The sequence below is a fragment of the Terrapene carolina genome, unplaced genomic scaffold (assembly GCF_002925995.2).
Source record: "Terrapene carolina triunguis isolate 2854851 unplaced genomic scaffold, T_m_triunguis-2.0 Scaffold189, whole genome shotgun sequence".
Classification (NCBI taxonomy): Eukaryota; Metazoa; Chordata; order Testudines; family Emydidae; genus Terrapene; species Terrapene triunguis.
This window is the reverse complement of record NW_020664540.1, coordinates 10,148,909-10,175,453: the sequence shown is the minus strand read 5'-3', so window position 1 is coordinate 10,175,453 and position 26,545 is coordinate 10,148,909. Positions and strand designations below refer to the sequence as shown.

General features: G+C 39.1%; 1 protein-coding gene across 1 annotated transcript in view; it reads left to right on the top strand.

Annotated features, from left to right (window-relative positions):
• ARID4A (AT-rich interaction domain 4A) overlaps positions 1 to 26,545 on the top strand; it is a 65,153-nt gene that overhangs the window by 25,752 nt on the left and 12,856 nt on the right. The window contains exons 11-19 of the mRNA XM_024223905.3: positions 1,896 to 2,062; positions 11,368 to 11,440; positions 14,021 to 14,115; positions 14,243 to 14,340; positions 16,470 to 16,698; positions 20,820 to 21,070; positions 23,815 to 24,012; positions 25,442 to 25,526; positions 25,720 to 25,921. Coding sequence (XP_024079673.2) covers positions 1,896 to 2,062; positions 11,368 to 11,440; positions 14,021 to 14,115; positions 14,243 to 14,340; positions 16,470 to 16,698; positions 20,820 to 21,070; positions 23,815 to 24,012; positions 25,442 to 25,526; positions 25,720 to 25,921 — 1,398 coding nt within the window. The remainder of the gene's footprint in view (positions 1 to 1,895; positions 2,063 to 11,367; positions 11,441 to 14,020; positions 14,116 to 14,242; positions 14,341 to 16,469; positions 16,699 to 20,819; positions 21,071 to 23,814; positions 24,013 to 25,441; positions 25,527 to 25,719; positions 25,922 to 26,545) is intronic.

Genomic DNA, 26,545 nt, shown 5'->3' with positions numbered 1-26,545 from the left:
ATAAGTCTGATTTGTTTGGGGAGGGGAGTTCCCTCTCTAAAATCCACCCAAGTTATATTGGCCTCCAAACTGGTAGTTTATGCCTGGACCTGAGGTAGAAATATTCTACCGAATTTGAAGTGCCTTTATACACGGGATTCCTGAATTATGGCACTCTAAAAATAGAACTGTTCACTAGAATTCAAAAAGTCTCCTTTGTTGTTGTTGTTGTTGTTTTCCTTATGGAGGCTTCTTAAGGAAAAAAGAGAATTTTACCTCCTAGGTAAGGGTAGGGAAGGACTTGTATGTCACAGGAGGGCTTGCCAAGCAAGGGCTTGTCCACAAACCACAGAGGGTTCATCAGTTACAGAAGCCAGGGAGGTATTAGTGCTCCCCAAACCTTCTACAGCAGCACTGAGCAGGTCCTTGGTGTTCCCTCCTCTATCTATTTTAAGTACCTGTATGGCCCCCATTACTGTAGTATCCAAGTGCCTCAGTCTTTAATGTATTTATCCTTGCAAACACCTGTGTGAGCAAGGACAGTTATCCCCATTTTACAGTCGGGGAACTGAGGCACAGAGAGACTAAGTGACATGCCCAGGATTACATAGAAAGTCTGTGGTGGAGCTGGAAACAACTTGAGTCTCCAGAATCCCAGACCAGCACTGATAACCATTGGACCATCCTTCCTCTGCTTCTTCCACAGTCCCCAACCAAAAATCATCCTCTCCCCCTCCCTGCCAAATGTCTAGGCCTCATAGGGGCTCACAAGCTTGAGTCCAAAAAGACTTACTGGGCCACTGATGCAGGTACCCAGGTGAAGCCCTACTCCACCATCCCAAAGATCTGTGGGAGGCTGGCTGTATTAAGTGAGCATTAGTGAGTGTGAGGAAGGTATACGTTAGTGAGTGTCAGGGAGTCGGGAGGATATGGGGAATCTCCACTCCTGTAGTTTCTCAAAGTCTCCTTTTGCTCCCCAACCCCTTGTTGGGAGTATTTAAAAAAAAAAAAGGAATATCCATACAAAAGCACTAACATTATAGTGTGGATACCTATCAGTGGGTTTAGATGTGTATGGCCTTAATATTTGGATTTTTTGTTTCAAACTCTAACACTAGAAACCAAATATGTCCATAGGGAAGGTTGCCATGATTGAGAAATACAATCATATTGCGTTAACTCAACCCCCTGGGGATGCTCTGAGGGAATAAAGAAACTTCTACTATATTATCACCCATAACAATTTATTTTAAAACCCTACAGTCATACATACTGAAGAATTATAGGCAAATGGGCATACTGAAGGCAGTTATTCATTCCATACCATTAAATGTCTTATCCTACAAAGTGCTGAGGTCACTCAAAGCCTCTCATATGAGAAGCATATGCTTTGATCATGAAATTGGAGCACTAATACTGTATTAAAAGAGCAAATGATAATGTGGTGAGAAATCGTCACACTTAGCATAAGAGACATGTATGTATGAAGCAAATATTTCAACCAATGTTTTGTGATGCTTGTTTCTGATAAAGTTGGATGTAAGATGAAGATGATAACTCTGCCCTAAAGGCGCCTGCCTAAGATAACATTGTACTTGTCAAATAGCACCTAAATTAACTCTGAATTCCATGGATTTCCAGTATTTGTGTTTTTAATGTAACATTCCTGAAAGCTAAAATGTGCTCATACTATGAAGATGTGCTTGCAACCGTAACTTCATCCTAAATTTTTGTGTGTGGGATAAATGATTGTGTTTAAACTTTTAATTCACTTTTCACCACCTATTGACAATTCAGCTCTGAATTTCCCCCCCCCCCATTATAATTTGAAAAAAAGAAAAATTAGGAATATTATGTAACTTACATAATTTTGAGTTAAACTTAGTACCTTGAACACTGGGCATTTTTCTCTGTAGGGTTACAGGAAGCAAGCACTTTCTTAAACACAAAAGCTGTTCCTGATAACTGGAAAATGGACATGAGTGAAATCCTGGAGTCCTCCAGCAGCGATGAGGAAGATGGCGCTGCTGCAGACAGTGATGAAGAGGAAGACAAAGTGGAAGAAAAGGAGGAAGAAGTAGTGGTAAGTCTATTTTTATATTAGAAACAATTATGCAATTAGAAATGGTAGATACAGAATTTAAATGTCCAAGGACACTTTAGTTACCAAAGTTGTGATCTCAAACTTGGCTTACTCACTTTGGAGTTTTCAAACCTGTTTATCTTCCCTTCACAACTGTGCTTAATGGTATCTGTGTGCAACTGCAGATATTCTGCCATTATCCAATGCACAAATTTGAGACAAATCTCAGAAATAAGTTAGCAAACTTTGTTGGAGAGGGTCTGGTCAGAAATATGCAGATAGGGAAAGGAAATAAAATTTGATAGCTGTCTGAATAAATAACCTAGTGCTGATTTAAAGTGTAACATGCTTCTAAAATCCAAGATCCTCTTGAATGATGAATACTTCCAGTCAGAGAAGGTACTAAAATGCCAAAATAAAAATATTGGGCACAGTAGAGGACAGTGGTAGGTGGATGGACTATCCCCTATTATAACTATTGGTTAGCTATCTAAGAACCTCAGAATTTTATGCTAAATATCTTTGTAGATAATATTTCAGTAAAGCTTTCTTTAGATATTAACATTTTTTAAATTATGGAATGGTAATGTTATTGTCTAATATATACTTTAAATTCAATTCATTGTACAAGTGTCTGTCACAGAAGTATTGATAAAATGATCCAGTCACTCAGTTTCCATAAAGTAAAGCATCATCTGTCCTCATGTAATCAAAAATGAATTTATGGAATTTCCTTTAATTTTTATCTGGTTTTAAATCTTACAGAATTGGATTTACTTGCAAATAAAATAGTTCTTTGTAAGTTTGTGTACCATACATGGAACCAGGAGATTCATTATATAGAAAAGGAAAGCAAACTTTCTGTTTTTAAAGAAGGTCAAATATCGTTTCCCTTTCACTTCCCCTGTAGTATGTGGTTTTGTCACACTGAAAACAGAATGGCTGTTCATACTTAGAGGCAGACTGCCTACAGTGTTGCCATAGTAACATACTGTTGGTTTCAAGTGAGCATGCTCAGGAAAGAGAGGAAGATTTAGCAGAGGCTTGGCAGCCTGCCAGTGAGGCTTGCCAGATGCTTTGAAATGGACTGTCTCTTTCTTTTCCTTTCATGTAATGTCTGATTTTTATATGGAAGAGAATGTAAGTAATGCTATATAACTGCGGATGTCGTGCAGTGAGAGAGAAAGAAAGCAAATATTTGGAAGTCAGGATGAAATATGTCCAGGCACTGGGCAGATTAGGTAGAAGGGAAATATAACCATTTTTCATTTGAGAGAAAATGCAGCTCATAGGTAAGGAGTTTGTGTTTTAACCTGCAACGTTAACATTTTTCATTATTAAGAATGTGGATTTGACTTAGAGTTCAAGGTTTCTGATCTGTGAACAATGTGGTATAGCATGTAGCCAAGGGTAAATGTTTCCTTGTTTAAAAAAAATAAAATAAAAACCTATTTTTAGATATTAATGTTATGCCTTAGTAATAGTGTTCTGAAAAATGGAGTAGTTTTCCATATGCGAATATTGATATGGTTAGATAAAGATGAGGATGAATGTGCATAGAATATAAAATCCCACTGGATTTTTCTTCTGTATGTAGTGATAAGAATTGAATAGGCCACATTTTGCAGGGTGTGAACTGTTGCAGTCTGCGTTGATCTGTATTAACGTTTGTTAAAATTGCATACTCCCAGTCAGTTTTTTGTGTGTGTTTGTGTTTGTTTTTTTTTAAAAGATGGCTTAATCGGCGTCTAGTATAATTTTTGGTGTCATTTTACAATGGATGTTGTCTAAAAGTGCAGTATGCTTCAAACAAAGAAGGGGGAGGGGTAGCTTTGTTTAAAAACAAAACAGCATTCTTATAAAACAAATGGGGTTTTCATTTCTGATTCTAAGAAAATAATCTGTTGATCAAGGAAAGGGAGGTAAAGCATTCCAGAGATGTAGATATGTCCGTAGGAAAAGCTGTAGGATCCATTGTTTCCAGGTGACAAGTAAAGATATAAAAATAAAGGGATCATAAAGCTCTCTAGTGGAGTATAGATATTTATAATTTTTTTTAGATTGTCTGAGCAGAGCTGTCATTCTCGACCATGAAGTCAAAAATCTTGATTATTCTTTTATAATAGTCTAATCTTAATTATTTAATTGTGGGCAAAGCTCAATATTTCTGCTAAAGAGAGAATTTAGGAATTGTGATTTTTTTGTTTCCTTTAAGGGGTTTCTTCAAAACGTCACTAATCTGGGATGCAGACCTAAGGGAGCCAATGAATAAAAGACTGTTGTCTTGGCTATGTATGATTATAAATGTTGAATCACTCAAATTTTAATCAAGGTCAAAATAACCTCATTCCCATTTCTGTCAGAATATCCTCAATGCATCTTCTGTTTTGGGACCCTGAGTCACTCTGTTCTATTTTTTTTTTAAATTTACCATGGTGGTGCAGTAATGGCCTAGCTGCCAACAGGCATGGAAGGCCTTTCTCAGATAAATGACATGGAGGGCCTTTAACTCTACAAATATATATTTAATACATACCCAGCATAGTGTCAGTCAAATCCAAAGGATAGTCTTATTATGGAGTCAGAACAGACAGGCCTAATGTAGTTGTTTGTGATTATAGAACCTAGTATTTTCTCGCAGCTGGATTAGGATCCATAATTTTGCTTTGACACACTTTTTTGTGATGCCTTTAGTGATTTGGTAGTGGTTCAGTACAAGGAGTAATTTAGGATAAGCACCAAGATATTGTGGTGTCGCTGCATAGTCTCTTCAGGATCTGAGAATATGGGATCAGCATGGTGGTACCCAGATGGTTATCTCTCCTGTTGGAGGTAACTTATGAGTGTGGGATTCTTTACAGTTGGCAGTGCAGGAGGAAAATCTGGAGATAGCCTTCGCATTGACATCTATATTTAAATTTTAGAAGAACATTGACATGTGTCATGTTGCATAATGAGTTTCTCAAAAGGTTAAATTTGTGAGACTTTTTTGCAGTAATTTCAAAATACTGCATAGCAGCCCTAAGTTACTGTATTGCTTTCAACTTATACTTGGATGCTTGTTTAAATAATGAAACTGACTTTTTGTTACTATTATTTTTGCTATTCCTTTTGGTTGAATAAGATAACTTTTCCCATTTGGAAGTGAGTGGTTAGTTTGAATCTGCCACAGATCTGTTGGCTATAAACTTTTGTATTCAATTTGTAAATTTAAAAATCTGCAGTAAAAGTGTGCTAGATACATATTAGGATGTAACAGCCATTCTGAGGATAAATTGTAATTAGAGGTATAAAAATTTGAAACTCTTCTATATCATTGGCTGCATTGAAAACATTCCAGAAGCTCAAGGTCTGTCTCTAATATGCATGTCTTATTAAAAATCAAAAATATGTACAAGCATATTATTTTCTTGCACTTCTACTCTTCTGTCAAGGAAGATGGCAATTGCTAGTTGTTTACCAGGAAATAAAAATGTCCAATGATTAACTTTTTCCTTGCTCTGTGTTTAAAGGGGAGACTGCCTGCAGCTTGCAGTTTGATCGTTTGAGTCTCTTTGGACATTCTTCCTGTGGACAAATCAAGCCCTCTTCATGCATTTAGTTAAAATATATTTATTCCTTTTGTTGAGTCAAAAGCAACAAAAGGAATTCCTATATATCGAGCGTATGCGTTTGATTTTATGTGTAGGATTTCAAAGAGTTACAGTAAGACATAATATTAAATGATGATTGGATCAAAGGGCAAGAGCTTTGGAGGGTGGGGCGTTGTGGGAAGGGAGGAATGGTGTATAAGGCCCTCAGTGTTCAGGTTTGGACAGTGTACCATGACTAAATTTAACTGCTATTGCCCCTGGGGAGGTAGTGTTTTGTTTTATTATCCCTTTGGATTTTTCATCTCTTCTTATCCTTTTAAATTTTTAGAAGCAGGAAGAGTTAAGAACATAGCAACAGTGCTAGCCAGATTGCTCCCTAAGTGTCTCCCACTCAAGAGGAATTGGTTAGCAGACCTGTATCTTTTTCATGGAGAGTCTTCCTAATGGGAGATATTGCAGAAGCTGGCCAGTTCATCTCATGGGAAATATGGGGGGAACAGGTCACTATGCTGGCCATCCTTTAAAGGTGTCTGTCTCATATGAGATCAGAAGTAAGTTGTTTCCCATTTGAAAATGAAACTTTGGTGCCTAACTCAGTTACTGCTGTTTGAAAATAAGAACTGGAAGATCCAGGAGGATATGGTGGCAGAGGGTGGGCTCTGTTCTCAGGGCAGTGGCAAGTACCTGGTCATGCTCCTAGTAGCAGGGCCATGTATCTTTAAGGTCAAATTATAGATTTCTTGTCATGTGAATTTACCCTACTGAAGTCTTCAACTGGGGGGGAAAGATGGCCCATTTAAACGATGACTGAGGAGTTTTTTCAAAATAAGACATGTTCTAAGGAAGTCAAATTCCTAAATGCTGAATCAGGAGCGTGGTGTAGCATCACTTTTTCCAACACCCTTCAGATCCCTGTTTCTCAGAAAGGCAACAGTACACTATGATAAGAGCATAGAATGTGTAATTATAATAGAAAAGTTGCTACCTAGAAAGTTTCATATAATACTTCCAGATTTGCAGATATATATAAAAAATGGATGACATGTTCAGCGTTTTCCTGTGTGAAATTAGTTGTTTGATCAAAGTCTGCTTCCCAATGGACAGGTATTTGCATCATAAATATCATCACAGTTGGCACCCTTGTTGGCACTCTGAGCAGACAAACCAGTGACTGAATGGGCATGATGGCTGGACTACCTTTTAGCCTGTAGAGGAGGTGTCCTCCAGTTAGCACGGAGTCACGTCACTGCCCACCAGCAGTGCAAGAAAGCTTTCCCTGCTATACCTGCTCTGTGGATAAGTAGAGGATTTCAGTCCTAAGGATTTTCATTCCTGGTACCTTTCACCAGCATTAAATTTACATCAGGTGTGGGAGGGCGGGCATATGTGCAAATATTTGAAACCCATGAATTACATTTTAGAAATAGAGATTTGGGATTCTTGTACATGACTAACGACTTCTAATGCTGCTTCCAAATTGCCACTAGTCCCAGACTTCTCTAATGTGTAAATGGTTTTCAGAGGCAAGATAAAAATGTTATCTGAAGCAGTCCATCTCTGGTGTCAAGTGCGTGTGTTTTAGGATAGCATATAAAATCGGAGTCTAAAAATTGCATACAAGGCTATCACAATTTCAAAGCTATTCAGCAAGAAACAGCTTCTTTAAGATACATGGATTTACAGAACAGGTAAGTAGCAAATGTAAATGTAATACCATACAACATATATTTACAAGTGACAAATTCACTAATCTAAAGTAACTCATTTTTCCAAGATTTCTGATTACTGTTTGAGTTTGTGGTTTATAGTGCACCTTGTTGTAAAACTAGACATTTTATATACAGTTTTCATCTTTAAAGTTCTATATGAACATTGTAGTCTTATAATACCCTTCAGAGTTACCTATATTAACCCCATTGTACAGATAAGATGAGGCAGAGAGAGGTTAAAAGATTGAAGGTATGTAGCTAAATCGTTGGGCCTCACTCACCCTTTATTAGAGCCTGTTTGTGGGAAAAGGATGTAAATGAGAAACTAAACTACTGTGGAACTGGAAATTTTCAGAGAAAATTATTTGCACAGATTTTATCTATGAAATTCTGAAGCCTTCCGGTGAAAATATCTGGACTTGAGAAGAGATGGGACTACCGCTTAGTATGCAGCATTCCTGCTATCTACCGCAGGGGGTGGCATGAATGCCATGCTTAGAAGTGCAGTGTTCAGGCTACCTACCAACAGAAATATGGCTCTCCTCAATGGTGACAGGTGGTGGCAATAACATTTCTGAGATTGCAGGTTCCTTCAATTCTTTATCTTCCCCATCCTGGAGGCTGCAGCAGGAGGAATAGGGTGAGAGAAGCCAAAGGACCTGCTCTGTGACCCACTTTGGGGTCCCAACCCACAGTTTGAGAACCGCTGGAATATCCCAGAACTAAGTGGCTAGAATACTTTCCTGAGAGGTAGGATTCAAACAGGGGTCTCCCTTCTTCCTGAACGGCAGGGGAACTGAACTTGGGTCTCTCAGGATATGTCTACACTGCAATAAAAAAAACTGTGGCACAGAGTCTGAGAGCCAGGGTCAGCTGACTTGGGCTCATGGGGCTCAGACTGTGGGACTAAAAATAGCAACATAGACTTTAGGCTCAGTCTGGGCCCTGGGCTCTGAGACCCACCCCCATCGAGGGGTCTCAGATCTCAAATTCCAGCCTGAGCCTGAACATCTACACTGCAGTTTTAGAGCCCTGCAGTCCAAGCCCTGCAAGCCTAGGCCAGCTGTGATCGTGCCCTGGGTTTTTTATTGCAGTATAGATATACCCTCACATGTCAAATGAGTGCTCTAACCACAGGGCTAAAAGTTATAAGGTGGAGTATTGCCGCCACCATCACCACCTCCTCTTTTCAGATTTTGAATGAGACCTGATCGGGGGAAGGGATAGCTCAGTAGTTTGAGCATGGCCTGCTGAACCCAGGGTTGTGAGCTCAATCCGTGAGGGGGCCACTTAGGAATCTGGGGCAAAAAATCAGTACTTTGTCCTGCTACTGAAGGCAGGGGGCTGGACTCAATGACCTTTCAGGGTCCCTTCCAGTTCTATGAGATAGGTATATCTCCATATATTATTATTAATATTAAATATCTGATAGGTGGTCTCTAAGCATATCTACTGGACTGGGCCCTGCACCCTTGTTAGGAGGTCAAATGCCGATCTTCCCCTGGTTGTATAAAACTCTGGGTGCCTCGACACCTAGAGGGAGGCTGCAGTGTGTGTGCCTAGAGGCAGAAACATCTGTGATGAGGGAAATTTTACTCTGAAAATATAGGTGCTTGGGTGAGTTTAGGCACCAACAGGGTTCGGTGGGAGTTCTGTGCATTGCAGTGGAGCCTGAAACTGGAACTTGTGCGCCTATATACCTTTTGTGGATCTGAGCCTTTGTGCCTATATTCATCTGTAAAACAGGAATAATAAAACTTCCTTTGTCTTGTCTATTCAGACTGTAGGTTTTTCAGGGAAGGACTGTGTCTCTCGATGTGTAACATCTAGCAAAATGGGGCCCCAATTGGTTGAGGCTATCATTACAGAAATAATAATTCATCACTCAGGAGCAAGGATGTTCCCTTAGAGACATTAAGACCGTGAAGCCTGGAGGGCAGTTGATAATTGAAATGAAACCCTGCTTCAGAACAGCAGGTGGTGACCTGGGAACCACTTGCACCCAAGACACACAGAGAGGGTATAAGGATAACATATAGATAGCCTAATGTGAAATGCTCTCCAGCATCAACTCATGAGTCTTTGTTTCACCTGATCTGCTGTCCAGTGACTGGCCAATTAGGTGCATCAACTGTCCTAACTCTTCCTTCTGTTTTCCACGCTCCCCATGGATAGTCATTCACTTGGTCTTCCTGCCCCTGTTCCCTTGGGCTGTACAGTTTTTCATCTTTGCCTTTTGTTTAACTTCAGGTGAAGATACTGAGAGACTGTTAATATTTAAGTATCTGCTCATGGAAGAGCTATTTCTAGCCAACATTTTCATTGTTTTGGGGGATATGTCCACAAGAATAAACAGTTCAAGGTGGAAGTGCTTCTGAATTCTGAAGATATCTAGCACTTGTAATGCTTTTTATCCATAGGTATAAAAGCCTTTTACAGTAAATGGTGAGATCTATTAATTGCAATGTTAAGATTACATAGTTTAATTTTTTTAAAAGCAGGAAATATAAAAGCTAAGGTTCCTATGCACTAATAAATATGCAGCATTGTCTGTGTGATTCTATTGTTAATTTTATAGCTTACTTATATGTCTGTTAAATGTATACCATAGAATATACAGGATGAGCAAAATGGCCACTATAACATTATATAATTTTGTGGGTTGGCATTTAATTTCCTTGTTTCTTTTCTAAGAAAAATCAGAAGAGAAGAAACACAAACTATCTCTGTGGAATAATGTCAGTATTTAAATGGCCCCCATTGGGCTCTGGACATTACAGCTCATTGAAGCAAGCAGCGTGAAGAAGGGGTGAACTAATACCGATGCTTCACAGGAGGCTGTTTTTCAGTTAACAAGGCAGTGGTGTATCAGTTTAGATTGCAGTGGCTCTATTTTCGCAACAGAAAATTAGGAATGTAATTTTATTAAAATGAAAGCTTAGAATTTGTTGAATGCAGACCAAACTGAAACTGAGATCAGTAACCTTTCTATTGCTTCCCCCTTCCTCTCAAAACTGCCTGTGATTTTTCTACTAATGATACAGTAGTAGGGTTTTATTTTTGACTTTTTCTGTACATCTTTCCTCTGAGACAGCCACTTTTGCACAGACAGCCTCACCAGCAATCCTCAAGCCTACCAGGCTGGGCAGGAAGAATGTGGCATACATAAGATGTTGCAGGGAGCAAGACCTCATTAGGCTCTAAAATCTCAGAATCCCACTGAACATGCTCAAAAGTGATTTTTTTTCCTCATAACTTTTATTTATTCTAACATTTTCCCTTTGAACATAGCAAAGGCTTTACTTCACATTGTGGACTATCCAAGTCAAAGTTTAGCTGTGTTTATCCGGGGTGGCAGTGTAAGAATAGTAGAGGTAAAAAGAAAACAGGATAGATAACATACATTCTGCTGTTCTGAATTATACAAGTGACTCCTGAGATGTTTCCAGAGATGACCTCTTTGAGCTGAGACCAAGCATGGAAAGTTTCATTCCCCAAGGGATTTCTTTCCCCTCCTCCCCCAGAAATGTATGAGCATCTGAAGATATAGGGGCTGTTACAATGGAAACCATTTTGCAACCTTGACTATAGTTTTTCTACTGGGGAAAGCTAGAATTCATGTTAACTGCTGAAGTCTTTTAAATAACACATTCAATATTAGATTTTACTGTATGACATCACGTAATATATTAGTGCAGGCCACGTCATACCCCTAATGGATTGAGGATCCCACTGCTCTGTGTTTTCTTTTTCTCCAGTTGAGACTCCAGCATATTGGGTTTTGAACCTTCAGAGGGGAACCAACCAAGTTAGTCCTCCTCATCTTATTTAAACTTTTGCCCATTTGTGTGGCTAGCCCTTTCTGATTGGTTTATTTTCTGGATATCCTATCCTTATATGGGTGAACAATTGTAGCTTGGCTTTTTTGTGCAAATGAATTGTTTGGGATCTGACTGTCCATATGCATCTAATATTTTCAATGTGTCTCCCTTTGTTTTGACAGCCTGAGGAAGAGCTTGATCCTGAAGAGAGGGACAACTTCCTCCAACAGCTTTACAAGTTTATGGAAGACAGAGGTAATACATTGCTTAACTTACTATCTTTTGTGTACCAACCCATTTAAAAAAAATTCTTTTTAAATTTAATGTGTTGTATTATGTTATCACCCTTGCATCCGGGAAACATGTATATTCCAATAACTGAACATACAGATGAAAACATTTGTAACCATTTTGTAACCCAAATGGGGCAAGTCGTCTTATGTCAGATGCTTATCAGCATAACACACAGACAAAAGCAAACCCTGCCTAATTGATGTTTGGTTTTCTGTTGTTGTTTGGTGTGTTGGGTTTTTTTAGACAGTTTTGATGGGCTAGAACCAAAGTATCTCTGAAATAGCCTCTGAGTTGGTGTCCCTCTATGGCAGCTATGGCTGGCAACTCTGATTTGGAGGATAAAAACACTTGGAGACTTGGCCCTGGGTTGTGGAACTTTCAGCCACCAGAAATCTGGAAATGTGCCATTTTTAAGTCTTGTTGCAAGGCTATCCTAATCACGCACAGACATTCTACTAGTAGTGGAGCAACAGTGTCATTCACCTGGAAAACAACCTAAGCAATCCAGCTTGGTTCAATAGTTAGAATAAGGAAGGAGTTGATTTGCTGCTTTTCTCGACAGAATTAGACCAGTCTGTTATATACATGATGGTTAGATGCTATAACGGCAAAGAATATATTGGAAGTGCTGCAGATACCTTCATACATAGTACAGTGCTTTGCCCTCCTCCCAGTTTCACCTTCCTTAGAACCACAAATTTCAGTGGCTTATGCAATACTAGTTTTCCAATTTCAGGGAGGCAACCAGTTCTAACACCCTGAGCATTTCTAAAGGCATTGAAGCCAGAAAATAGGTTATCCTTTCAGCAAGTAACATATTGTGCCCACATATTTTATGCTCAGAAATGGCTGTCTTTTTTAATATAAAAAGTTTCACTCCTGTGTTTGCAAACTCGTTTTGATCAATAGCAAAGTTGAAAAAATTGTACAAATAAGACTAGACTCTCTTTAGATACTTTTGTCAAAAATTAGCAGGTCTTTTCCACAGGGTAGAAAATATCTTTTAAATTTTTTTGTAATCACCGTATGTACTAAAAACTGCTATTTGACCAATTCGTAGATCCCCAAATTGCCAGGCTCCAAAATGATTCCATAGCAGTGGTGACATTACAGCATAGTATAGCAAAGCACGTGTGGTTATATCTGGATTTAAAAGGACTGGGGTTGAAAGGAGTAAGTTTAGAATCAGTTACATGCTGAATACCTTCTCTGCCCTTTGGTGAACAAGGGAAGAGTGCATAAAAGTTCATAAAATGTTACAGTAATCTATAGCAATAAATGTTGATAGAAAAACACACGAAAGGGAGACAGACTATATTAGTTCAGACAAAATGGTTTCACAATCTTTAAGTATAATTAAAAAAAATATGGCAGGTCACCATTTTAAGTAGGCTGGTCTTCTCTTTAATAAGGTATTTTCCAATCTACAGAGGCTTAATGGAGTAGTACCTAGCCTGTTCAGTCTTGCCTCTTGCCTATCACAAATATGTCAGTGGGTCATGTATTTGTTATGCAAGCTTTTCTGGAGTTCATCCAGCATTACTTTGAAGACCATGCCATGTGGAATTAGCACTCTCCGGGGGAGTGGGGCGGGGAGGGAAAGGAGGGGCTTCAGAGAAAAGCGTGTTATGTGTAAGCAATACTAGCTTCTTTATAATGTGATTCTTCTACTTCTGTTACTGTCCTTTCTCCTCTTCCTTCATTGTGGAGTGTCACCCTGACTCAAGTTCTGTTAGTCCAGGAAGCAGGGAGAGACTGTGTAGGCAGCTGTGGGACGTGGGGAAAACAAGGAAAGTAACAGAGCAGTAAAAGTAAAGACCCAGTCCCGAGACAAACTGATATTGCTTAAAGATAGTATTTCATGGAAAAAAGGGGGCCTCCTTTTCTACCTTGGAGCAGCAACTTCATCAATGTTCAGCCCTTAGCCCTGTTTATTTCTGGCCTCCTCTTTCACAATTAATAGATTCTCGTTTCCTACCTGATTCCCAACTCTCTTAGTTTAGTTTCATACTCTATCTCCACACAAATATTTTTCTCTCTTGTCACCTTTTCCACCATTTCACATTCTGACCCTTTAATTTAATTTTCTACTCCATGTCCCCTTCACCCAAACATTTGATCTTCTCTTTATCGACTCCCACACCCTACCATTTCCCAGGCTTTTCCTTAGCAATTCTGATAGGCTGTCCTTCCATGTTTTGGCTGCCCTTCCGTGTTTTCCCTGCTGTTTGGGTAAGGGCAGCCAATCAGATGGGGTTTTCCCGAGAGATTTGAGGCGGGTCAGAAAACCTGTGTAGTTTGCAGGCCTATGATGCCAAACATTATAATAACCCACCTGGAACCAACCAGATGTTGACGCAAAAGCTGAGCATGACCATTAGTTGGGAGCAACTGACTTGGGATGTCTTTTTATGGGTAAAAATATTATTGCAGACACTAAATTGAAAAATGTACCAGCAATCAAGTGTGTGCTATAGGATGGAAGAGAAGTTTGCTCATCTGCATGGTAACTTTATTTATTTGTATTCTTATGTTAATTAGGTACTCCTATCAATAAACCTCCTGTTCTGGGCTACAAGGATCTTAACCTCTTCAAACTTTTTAGACTGGTGTATCAACAGGGTGGGTGTGACAATGTAAGTGTCAAATTTTTCTTAAGCAAAACATCTATTTGTGCTCTTGAAAATTATGGTTACAGTTCCAGTGTCCCAGTAAATTTCGTTCTTAATTTTCCTGGTTAACAAATAAAACTTACTTTTCCAGATTGACAGCGGTGCTGTATGGAAGCAAATTTATATGGACCTTGGCATTCCTATTTTGAACTCAGCTGCTTCCTACAATGTAAAAACTGCTTATAGAAAGTAAGTTATAGCTTATTAGATGATTGAATGAATGGTTTTATGAATATGGAAAATCTGAAAAGTGGCATGAACACTTTATTTTGATAGCTCAGCAGTTGATATTAGTAGACAAGTAAGTGTTCCACATTCTCTTCTTATGTTGCTACATTAATTTTACCAGATTTTAAGAAGTTCTTGCAAACAAGGTCCGGAGTTCTGCAGTGAGAGTGGTGCTTAGCATCCTCCACTTCCATTCACTACAAACGGGAGTAGGTGCTGGGCACCATGTAGGGTCTTGCAGTTGCAGTTTCTTAGAACATTGCTTGTTTTAGAGCAGGAAATCTCCATTGTTGGCATGTGGTGTTACTGTTTTGGAATATAGCAATGAAAACTGCTATACAATCAGTTTGCAACTTATGCTTACCAACATGGACAGACTCTGTCCTCAGATGCACAGGTGCCACAAGTACTCCTGTTCTTTTTGCGGATACAGACTAACACGGCTGCTACTCTGAAACTTCTACTTCCATTGAGATTTGTGATAGCTGCATGCTATGGGCAGAGCTTTGCATTTATTTGCTCCCGACTTTTAAACTTTCTGTACGATGTAGCTAGAAATAAGTGTGTTGCAGAAGTAATCTTTCAAACATCAGTGCAGAAATTTTGGTTATATCTTTATAGATCTGTAGATGATGGCTTTCAGACACACTTACGTTGTTAGCTACAGTATAAGAGTAGGGGGAGTGGTGGTGACCACTTGAGTTAAGGCTGTATAAGCCTTTTCATTCTAACCCCTGATGATCAGTTGTATTTTCATTTTTGATACTTACACCTTCTGGGCTGAAATGTTTCAGGCTCACTTTCTAAGTAGAGTGGACTTTTTTCTTCTTTTTTTCTCCTGAAAGGTTGAGCAAATACAGTTCAGTGTTTTGAGTAAAAGGAGAAATTGAGCTCTGCATGTGGGAAGCAGGGGGAATGTTTTGCCCAATTCTGAAGAACTTAATTTTTTTTTTGTTTAAGAAAACAATCAGAACAGTTGAGCACCGAGGTTGTGTGATTGGCACCAGTATGAGGAATGGCTTAAGTTAAGTATCAGAAGGGTAGCCGTGTTAGTCTGAATCTAAAAAGCAACAGAGGGTCCTGTGGCACCTTTAAGACTAACAGAAGTATTGGGAGCATAAGATTTCGTGGGTAAGAACCTCACTTCTTCATCTGAAGAAGTGAGGTTCTTACCCACGAAGGCTTAAGTTAAGGTTACACATGCAACATTAACTCTCACCGTTGTGCATTTGCAGTACAAAAGTCTTTAATGACATGGTTGCATTTTGTTTCTCAAATGCAATATATCATATGTTTTCTAAGCCTTAGATTAATGTGTATTCTCTCTTTTACAGTTGTGTATGCCAGACAGCTCATTAAAGTAATCATTTGAAAAGTACACAGCAAACTATTGCTGATTAAGAAGAAAAGTGAAAATTTGCAGGCATATATTGCCCACCTACATTTTGCAGCTAAACTAGCTTAGTGGTTAACTACCTCATTCTCTGACTTGAACCTATTGAAAGTTGTGCTTGTTGAATAGCAGGTGACAAAGGGTCTCATCCTACTCATTGAAGTAAATAAAAATGAAAATATTCAGATTGTCTTCAATGGGAGTTGAGCTGGGTACTAATTTAAGATGCATATTTTACAGAGAAAAGTATTTAGCATGCAAAAATTAGTAAAGTTGTGACAGACCATTATGACATTGAAAACGCTCTAACAATATAAGAATGGGAAAAAATATTGCAAGGTGATTCTAAGATTGTAGAAGCAATTGTTTGAGAAACAGTATAGCATGATGTGCTTTTGATGGTCATGAATGCTTAAGCAAATGGGACAGAATTAAAGCTGTGCACGTGCAATGTTAAACTTAGTCACTCAAATATGACTGCTTAATCATGCTACCTCAAAATCTCTTAACATAGGATTGAGGTTTTTATTGTTTGGTTTGGGGTTTTGGGGGTTGTTCGCTTTTTTTTTCCCAGGAGTTAGTGCTCTTCTCTTGCACTTCTGCGGACAAGAAAATAAGGAATTTTTTTGCAGTTCAGTGAAATGAAAATCAGATATGCATTGGTAAAAATGTAATGAAACTTTGTTTGCATATATAGGTATCTTTATGGTTTTGAAGAATACTGCCGCTCTGCAAACATTCAGTTCAGGACCATCCATCATAATGAACCAAAAGTGGTAGAAGACATTCAGAAACAAGAAGAACCAATGGAGGAAAGTGTAAAAGAGGAACAAGAAATGCTTCCAGCAGAAGTAAAAAATGAAGCAGAAGAAAATGATTCCAGCAGCGAAAGTGAAAAAGAAGAAATAGAATTAAGATCCCCGAGAGTAAGTAGTCTGATTTGAGGGTGTTTTTTTAATTTATGTGCTAAATAGAACTGGGTGTCCTTAATAGTTCACTGATATGAGATTTCTCTAGAGGATTGGCTGTACATGGGAATTGCCATACTTGTACAAACACAAGAGCCACATGCTGAACAACACAGGCTTCCATTCACATATCAAGACAATGTTCCACTGTTTACACTGACTTCCCATTGAATATAGTCCATTTCAAGTTCTCTCTTGATGGTCAAAACCCTCCAGGAGATTGACTAAGCTACCTGAGATCATCTTTAGACAAAGGAAATGCAGTAGATCTAATCTACCTAGGTTTCAGTAATGCATTTGAGAAGATGGGGATAAGGAACTGGTTAAAGGGGAGACTACAATGGGTCATACTGAAAGGTGAACTGTCAGGCTGGAATGTGTTTACTAGTGGAGTTCCTCAGGGATTAGTTTTGGGACCAACCTTATTTAACATTTTTATTACTGACCGTGGCACAAAAAGTAGGATTGTGCTAATAAAATTTGCAGATGATACAAAGTTGGGAGGTATTGCCAATATGGAGAAGGACCAGAATATCATACAAGATGACTGGATGACCTTGAAAACTGGAGTAATAGAGATGGGATGAAATTTAATAGTGCATGATCATGCACTTGGGGACTAACAACAAGAACTTTTGCTACAAGCTGAGTATATATCAGTTGGAAGTGACAGAGGAGGAGAAAGACCTGGGTGCATTGGCTGATCACAGGATGACGATGAGCCACCAATGTGATATGGCCGTGAAAAGGCTAATGCAATCCTAGGATGCATCAGGCGATGTATTTCCAGTAGAGACAGGGAAGTGTTAGTACCATTATACAAGGCACAGGTGAAACCTCATCTGGAATACTGTGTGAAGTTTTGGTCTCCCATATTTAAGAAAGATGAATTCAAACTGGAACAGGTGCAGAGAAGGGCTACTAGGATATTTGAAGGAATGGAAAACCTACCTTATGAGAGGAGCCTCAAAGAGTTTGGCTTCTTTAGCCTAACCAAAAGAAGGCTGAGGGGAAAATTACTCTCTATAAAAAAAAACATCAGAGGGATAAATGCCAGGGAGGGAGAGAAGTTATTTCAGTTAAGTGCCAATGTGGACACAAGAACAAATGGATATAAACTGGCCATCAACAAGTTTAGGCTTGGAATTAGATGAAGTTTTCTAACCATTAGAGGAGTAAAGTTCTGGAGCAGCCTTTCAAGTGGAGTAGTTGGGGCAAAAAAACTAACTGGCTTCAAGACTTATAAGCTTGATAAGCTTATGGAGGGGATGGCATGATGAGACTGCCTACAATGGCATGTAGCTGATCTGCAATTGCTAGCAGCAAATATCTCCTCCAATGGCTGGTAGTGGACACTAGCTGGGGAGGGCTCTGAATTACTACAGACAATTCTTTCCCAGTTGTCTGGCTGGTGGGTCTTGCCCTCATGCTCCGGGTCTAACTGATCGCTATATTTGGGGTCGAGAAGGAATTTTCCCCTGGGTCAGATTATCCGAGACTCTAGGGGGTTTTCACCTTCCTCGGCACCGTGGGGCACGGGTCACTTGCAAGTTTAAACTAGTGTAAACAGTGGATTCTCTGTAACTTGAAGTCTTTACATCATGATTTGAGGACTTCAATAATTCAGCCAAAGGTTAGGGGTCTATTACAGGAGTGGGTGAGTGAGGTTCTGTGCCCTGCAATGTGCAGGAGGTCAGACTAGATGATTGTGATGGTCCCTTCTGACTCAGATTTTGTTTCCCTGCACAACCATGACTTTCATCAACAGCTGTGTTCCACCAGAACCATAAAACTATCACCAAATGGGGTAGACTTGTGAACACGGGAGAATTTTCACAGGAGCTGGACCTAGATTATGTAATTTCCTCCTGCAAGAGATAAGAATGAGCAGACACCTCACAGCTTTAAGTGCCAAATGTAAACCCCATTTCTTTGACCTAGTGTTCTCATGTTATCTCTCTTTTAAAAAATAAATAAAAATCTTCAGCCTTTCAACTCATTCACATATGCAGAGAAGGGAATGAAGGGATAGTGAGTTTTTTGTTTGATGTCTTTATTTTTATTTTTTTATTTTGAGTATTGCTTGAATGCTGTGGTGATGAGGGCCATGTCAGCAGGTACATAGATACATCAGTGACCCGTCTAATTTAGTGTTCAATCAAAAGTAGAATATAAGAAAATATTTAAAAGAATTTTTCCTTTGTTGGAACAAGAAATTAACTGTCTGGGTTATCTAGATTAACTGGCTAGAACTCTGGCTAGTTCTATTAAGGAAGTTACTATGTGTTCATTGATTAAAACTAGCACACTGAAAGGGAAAGAAATGTTACTTCTGACAGTTACCAAAGAACAAAGAATGTTTCCAGTTAAAATATTTAATAATGCACATTTAGTATCTCATATCCTTGTGATGTAAGCTAGCTTCCATATACACCTCTACATCGATATAACGCTGTCCTCGGGAGACAAAAAATCTTACCGCGTTATAGGTGAAACCGCGTTATATCGAACTTGCTTTGATCCACCGAAGTGTGCAGCCCCGCCCCCCCGGAGCACTGCTTTACCGCGTTATATCCGAATTCGTGTTATATCAGGTCGCGTTGTATCGGGGTAGAGGTGTAACATCAGAAGTTTGTTTCCTATTGAAGTTTTTTGGTGACTAGATCCTGTCAAGGTATTAAATGATTGATAGAAAGGGTCTTATTAAATGAAAATAAAAATACTGTGAGCATATGCTTACTGAAAATGCTACTTAAAATGTGGTAAATGTACCAAATCAATAGTTTAAAAGATGTGGTTTCTACAATAGTATAAATATACAATGTTTAGCTTTAGACAAGCACTGAAAATATGAAAAGATAATACAGACCAATCACCTATGATTATCTCTAACTTGATCACTTTCCAGCATGCTGCAAAAGCTATTTTTATTTGACAGGGTGTTGGAGGAAGGTTGTGGGTCAGGAGAGAAGATGGAGTGGAAGGGTTTTTTTATGCTGCTTTGACTTCTTGGATGGCAAAGTTAACCTGTTAATTCAGCCAACCAGCAGCATTAAATAATATGTAGATAATATTATCTGTATGTGACTAATGTAATACTTTCAGGTGGTTGCCATTATGTTGCTATAAGTTTAATTATTAGGGCACCTACTGGGTTTTGATTGTTGTTTGAATAATAAATACATTCTAACAGAAGGATATATGTTCTGAGTACAAAAATGTGACGCTATCAAAAAGAGCACCTAGGCCGCTTAATAATAAAACAATAAGCCCATAACAGTTAAGACCCCCTTCCCTCAAACTCACCAGCTATCCCCACTGCTGTTCTTTACCCCTTTGGAAATTCCAGTGGTCTTGCAACATGCTCTGAAGGCAAACAAATCTAAAGAGACAAGGCTGGTAAGGTAATATCTGTTACTGGACCAACTTACGTTGATGAGAGAGACAAGCGTTCGAATTTACACGCAGCTTTTCATCAGGCCCAGGCCTGAAGTAGAGCTCTGTGTAAGCTCAAAAGCTGGTGTCTCTCACCAATAGAAGTTGGTCCAATAACAGATATTATATCACCCACTTTGTCCCGCTAATATCCTGGGACCATCACGTCTATAACAACACTGCATACAAATCTGGGTCCTGTCAGACCGAGGAGAGCAATTTCCAGAATTGAGGATCCCTCGTGGAAAATGCCTTGTGAGCATCTCTGTCCCTTTTAAACCATGGGACTATCAACTCAAGTAGTTCCACTTACCACAACTGCCATAGTCAGCTAGGGAGGGTGATATTTCATGTGTTCAGGGACTACAGGCCTTGTAGATCTAAACACATTCCTTTAAAATTCACCTGGAAACTAATGAAAAGCTAGAACTCTGATATTGGAATGCCATAATTGTAAACAGAATGCACACAATGTTTTAAATTTATAAATATGTGATAACTCAAATGCAAAACTTCACATTGGCCTCCAATCTGTCTTCTGTACAGGAAAAATAAATATACTTCAGTGCACAGGATGCACTGCATCCTCCTGCCCTGCCCTGAACATGACAATGCTTGTTTAACAGATTGCGTTTCTATCTTAGGGACGGAGGAGACTTGCTCGCGATGCAATAACTACTAAAAAAGAAACTGAAGAGGATAAAATGCAGGACAAATTAAAAGATAGCAACAAAGAAAATAAAGATGTAGAGGAAACACTTGAGAATGCAGAGAAGAAAGAAAATGAGACACCACTCGGGAGAAAGAACACACCAAAGCAAAAAGAAAAGAAAATGAAAAAACAAGAGGAATCTGATAAAGAATCTGATGAAGAGGAAGCGAGAATGCAAGAGAGGTACATATTAACCTACATCTGCTCTTTAAAAGAATGCCTGTGTGGTGGTACAGCGGCACTCTGTAGTGCTGAGTACAAGGGAGATTTAGGATTCCATTTCTGGAGATCAGACGTGAATCAAGTCCATGATTTTCACACACACGCTCCCATCACAGTTTCCCCCTCCTTGTGCATCTCCAAGACAGCAGAGGCCTGCTGTACCTAAGGGAGGATTTTTCCCTGGAGATGGCAGGTAGTATTTCCACTGTCATCTTCCTCCAAGGGTTCGGTCAGGAAGGGCAGAATTCTAGTTTTGGGGGCCATACAGGAGTTTATCTTGAGAATGCTTCCTTGGAGGTGTATTGAATCAGTGCATCCTTGGATGTTCTAGCTCTGTTCTCATCCCAGCCCTACTTCTGGGCTGCTTTAGCCAAGAGTGTCACCACCCCCCTCAGTTGCACACAATATTCACTGCTGTATCACTTCTCTGGATGGACTTCTGTCACTGCGGGCTTGGATTATATTGGTATTTGTGCACAGTAGTACACGCAAGCACTAGCTAGGTGTTGTGCTAGGTGTTGTACAACCATGTAGTGATAGATGGTTTCCCACACTCTGTCTTGTCTATTTATGTTCTATGATTTGGGGTAGAAAGTGGATGTAACATACAAGCAAAGTGGCTAATGATGGTTGGCAAATGTCCAACTTGCGCTTGTTTCCATTTTTATTTAAATGTATTTAGAGGGCAGGAGGGGATGAATTAATAAGAGCAAAGGAGAAATGAAGGGGAAGGGGGGGACTAAAAATGAAAAGGGGAGATGGATTGAAGAGGCAGAGAAGGAGAGAGGGCAACATGGAGGGCAAGGAGAGAGTGGCAGGCAACAGAACAATGTGGAAGAATGAGGAGATGTTGGAGTAACGAGCCAAGTGGTAGAAAATAGCAGCCATAGTACAAACTGAGAGGCAGAATTGGTTTAAATCACTGCTGTTCAGGGGTTGTGAAAACAGGCTAGGCCTCTCTCTTCCCACCCTGCTAGTCCTGACTACCCCCTTGCTCCATTCAGGGATTGGGTCTGCTCCTTGTGACAACATTCTTCCTCTTTTCTAGCCCATGGGAAGGGGAGGAGTGCACTTGGGGCACAAGCTGAGAGTGAATCAAGCCTGATGACTTTTTGTTTCAAGCAAGGAGAATGTGTTGGCTACATCATCTCCATATCATTTCCATATGAGGAGAGATTAATAAGACTGGGACTTTTCAGCTTGGAAAAGAGATGACTATGGGTGGATATGATAGAGGTCTATAAAATCATGACTAGAGTGGAGAAAATAAATAAGGAAGGAAGTATTTCTTCACACAACGCACAATCAGCCTGTGGAACTCTTTGCCAGAGGATGTTGTGAAGGCCTAGACTATATAACAGGGTTCAAAAAAGAACTAGATAAGTTCCTGGAGGATAGGTCAATGGTTATTAACCAGGATTGGCAGGGATGGTGTCAATAGTCTCTGTTTGCCAGAAACTGGGAATGAGTGACGGGGTGGATCATTGTTCTCTTCATTCCTTCTGAAGCACCTGGCATTGGCCACTGTTGGAAGACAGGATACTGGGCTAGATGGATCTTTGGTCTGACCCAGCATGGCCATTCTGATGTTCTCATTTTGATGCACTCATGGAAAAAACAGTGACTTCAAAGAAGGCTGCGCCTTCAGTCAAAAGAAAGATCTTGTAGAATAACACAGCAAGCAAAAATTCCATTCAAACATAGATACAGTGTGGGTGTACAGTAGGTTGCATAGGTGTATTACATATATCTACAGTCTCTTAGTCATCTTTCTTGTAAGTACTTGATGCCTTGGTTATCGTCTTTCCTTTTAGTGTAAACTGTTATTGCTGCAAAATAGGTTATAGTCAGAGATGAACTAACATTTATCATTTGTAAAAAGCAAGCTGCGCTTTTTCTGTCTATTTCGTCTGCTTGTGGTTCCTTATAGTTCTAGGTTTTGCTTCTATTCCAAATTATTTATTTAAAAGGCACGAAAGTATGTAGATCAGATGAGACATTGGTTTTTGAAAAGACATTTTCAGGCACCTAGTCCTTGTTATGGATCTTTCCTTAAGTTAAATGGTAGATAAAAATTCTTAGCCTCTTTTTTTAAATTATATCATGGATAAAGGCATTTATTGTAACCTTGTGTTTGCCACTATTTGCTTCAGTGGAACTGATTAGATATCCACAGAAGGGCCATTACATTGACAGTGCAAACGTCTCATATAACTTGAAAGAAAATTGTGGAAGGTGGAAAAATTTAAAATAACACATCAGAAGCAAATATTAAGAATTAAAGTTAGTGTCTCCTTGCTCAGCACATTCTGTTTCACTTGAGCCTCAAAACAGTGAGTTAATGTAATATATTTTCTCCACCTTCTTTCTGTGATCTCCATATGTTTCAGAGGATAAACGTTAAAGCTTTGAGCTAGTTATGCACATAATAAATCACGTTAAAATGTGATTTGTGAATAAATCTGATGCATCATTTTTAACACTTCTGATTTATGCAAAACAGAGTGGAGGTGTCTGACTTGAATAAGTTATGACCAGCCCCTTTTTTTTATACATTGCACTTCATGAAGCAAGGAACGCCCTACTGCAAACTTTTATCTTCTCCTTCCTCTGATTAGAAAGGGAATACTTAACTATGCTTTGGAAATGTTAGGTCCGATTGTAATTAAATAATCAATGGGCATTATAAATATACCTTGCTACAGGGAGGAAATTGAAAACAAAGGCGAATCAGAAGGGGAGGAAGATGAGGAGGACTCAGAGCCCTGTCTAACGGGAACCAAAGTGAAAGTAAAATATGGACGTGGAAAAACTCAGAAAATTTATGAAGCCAGTATTAAAAGCACAGAAATTGATGATGGAGAGGTTTTATATTTAGTACATTACTATGGCTGGAATGTAAGGTAAGAAGGAGAAATTACTGGTTAACTTCATTATAGTTTACTAAAATTGTTGTATTCAGAGAATGTCATCAAAGGGGGAAGAGTAATGGGTCTCTTGGCCCTGCAGTGAATTAGTATTGCACAATAGGGTCAGATCCTGCTAAAACTTTTTCATGTGAGTACCCTCACTCACATATGAGTAATCCTATTGAAGCCAATGGAATTACGCATGTGTGTAAGTGTTTGCTGGATTTTGGTCTATCTCTGCATAAAACTGTGAGTAGTACTGTTACATTAAATTGGAGTTCTTGTGGGAATAAATCCGATACCTGGTAATAATTGTCACCAGGATCAGACCTTTGGCGAATATAGTGAGCTATGAAAGTGACTTTTAAATTACTCTTGCCTTTTAAGAAAGTGGTGGTGTGCTTCCAGATGTCACCCTGAGTATTAGAAACGGTATTGCGTTTAGTAGTAGGGTAGCTTATACAGTTATTGGTTTATTAAACTCTGAAATTTCAGTAACAAAAAATATGCTGACAGTTGAACACTGACTATAATTAAAGAAGATCTATGTTTTAAGAAATTCATGGTGGGAGCGAGTGGGGAAAGCTGAACTGTAAGGAGGTGCAGAAAAAAATCCACTGAACACTTACATTGTATTCCAAAAGAGTGCATTCCTTATATTTAATACCTTTTGTGTAATGGCATTTCTTTATTTTTATAAACAATGTGACTGTGCTAATGCCACAAAACTCAAATATATTTTAAAATGTGTTTTCCTTGTACATTAAAATTTGAGACTTGCCACCTCATTGAATTCCTGAGAAATCTAAACAGACTTCCTTGAATGACATTGACATCACGTAGGTTTGAAAGAAACCTTTTTTCCAAACTTCTATTCACATCCCCTCTTCTATATTAATAATATTAATAATAATAATAACGCAGGAGAGTTTCAAAGGCACAAATGGCAGATAAGCACCTAACTCCATTTATGCCTTTGACAGTCTCCCCTAATGCTTAGTGTCTTTTGCCAGACGATTTGAAAACTCTTTAAAAACACAGGTAAGTATGATTATTTTATAACAGTGTTATAGATGGGGAAACTGAGGCGTGGAGAGATTAAAACTGAATTTTCTAAGGTCACATGAAGTTGATGGAAGAGTCTGTAATTGACCCCAGGTCACCTGACTTCCAGTGCTTTGCTGGCAGGAGACCAGGAAGGTCTGCACCTTCAGATTTCCTCAGGATCTTAGGAAGGTAATTGCAATAAAACATAGCACTAAATACGTTTTAAAACATCAGATACTTGATATGTTGCTAAAAGGGGGGTGGGGATCTATTTTGAATTGTTATTAAGGTCTTTGCAATTCAGCTTTGAACCATCAAATTACAATAAAACAGTTTTTAACGGGAGTAGTAACAGTGTGCTGTGTTTTGCCTTTAGATACGATGAATGGGTGAAAGCTGATCGGATTATCTGGCCTTTGGACAAAGGAGGACCAAAGAGAAAACAAAAGAAAAAAGCAAAAGTAATATTTGTAGATCAGTAAACTTCTTGTAATAGTTTGTAAGAGCTTAATGGATCTCTCTGCTCCTAAGAATAAGAATTTATTTAGCTGTTCACTCCCTAGCCCCTCCCCTTAATGTGTAGCCCAAAAAGGGTGAAGTTTTGATTATAAGCAGTGATGTACATTCATAGAATGCCCAATTTTGTGTCTTCAGAGTAAAGAAGACCAGGAAAAGGATGAAAAGAAGGATGAGGAGAAACAGAAATCAAAACGTGGCCGCCCCCCTCTGAAATCTACTCTTCTGTCAAACATGTCTTGCAGTTTATCCAAAACACCTAATAGTGAAGGTAAAGCAGGAGCCAGAAGTACACGGAGCAATATGTCAGATTGCTCGTCATTACCAAATGGAACAGAAGGTACACCTGATGCAGTCATGTGGGACACTTAGGTGCTCATACATAGGAGAAATGTATGTAAATACTAATAATGTAACCCCACGCGTTCGTATGAAACGCTTAATAAACATATTGCTGTATTTTAAGTCAACAGTTTTGAAGCCCTGTGCATTCAGTCAGTCAGTTTTACTAGCTATCTAACAGATTTTATTCTGTATCAATTAATTAGTTTTGATTTTGATTTTTAGGAACACCTCGCAGGCAGACGAGACGTAGCTCAGGAATGTTTGATTCTGATAGAGGATCAAACGGTGAGTGATCTCTGTCCCGTGTTTTGATTTTCATTCCTTTTGGAAAAAGCGATGAAAAACCCCCTTTTTTCCCTGCAAATTTTAATGCTGTTGAAAGAACGAAATTGACACCAGTGGAGGGAAAAAAAATCTCTCTTTCCTCCCCAAGCAGTTAGGGAAGGGGCAGCTACCCCATGTTCTCGCATCAGTCTGCTTCAGTCCAAATCCAGAGATAAAATTGTGGCCATTCCTATGGTCACTCAATCTTCCAATCTCACAGCTCATGCATCCAGCAGGGAGGCTAGTTGAGTGCAAATGGTGGCAGTGTTGTTTGATGATAAGAACCCTTGTCTAG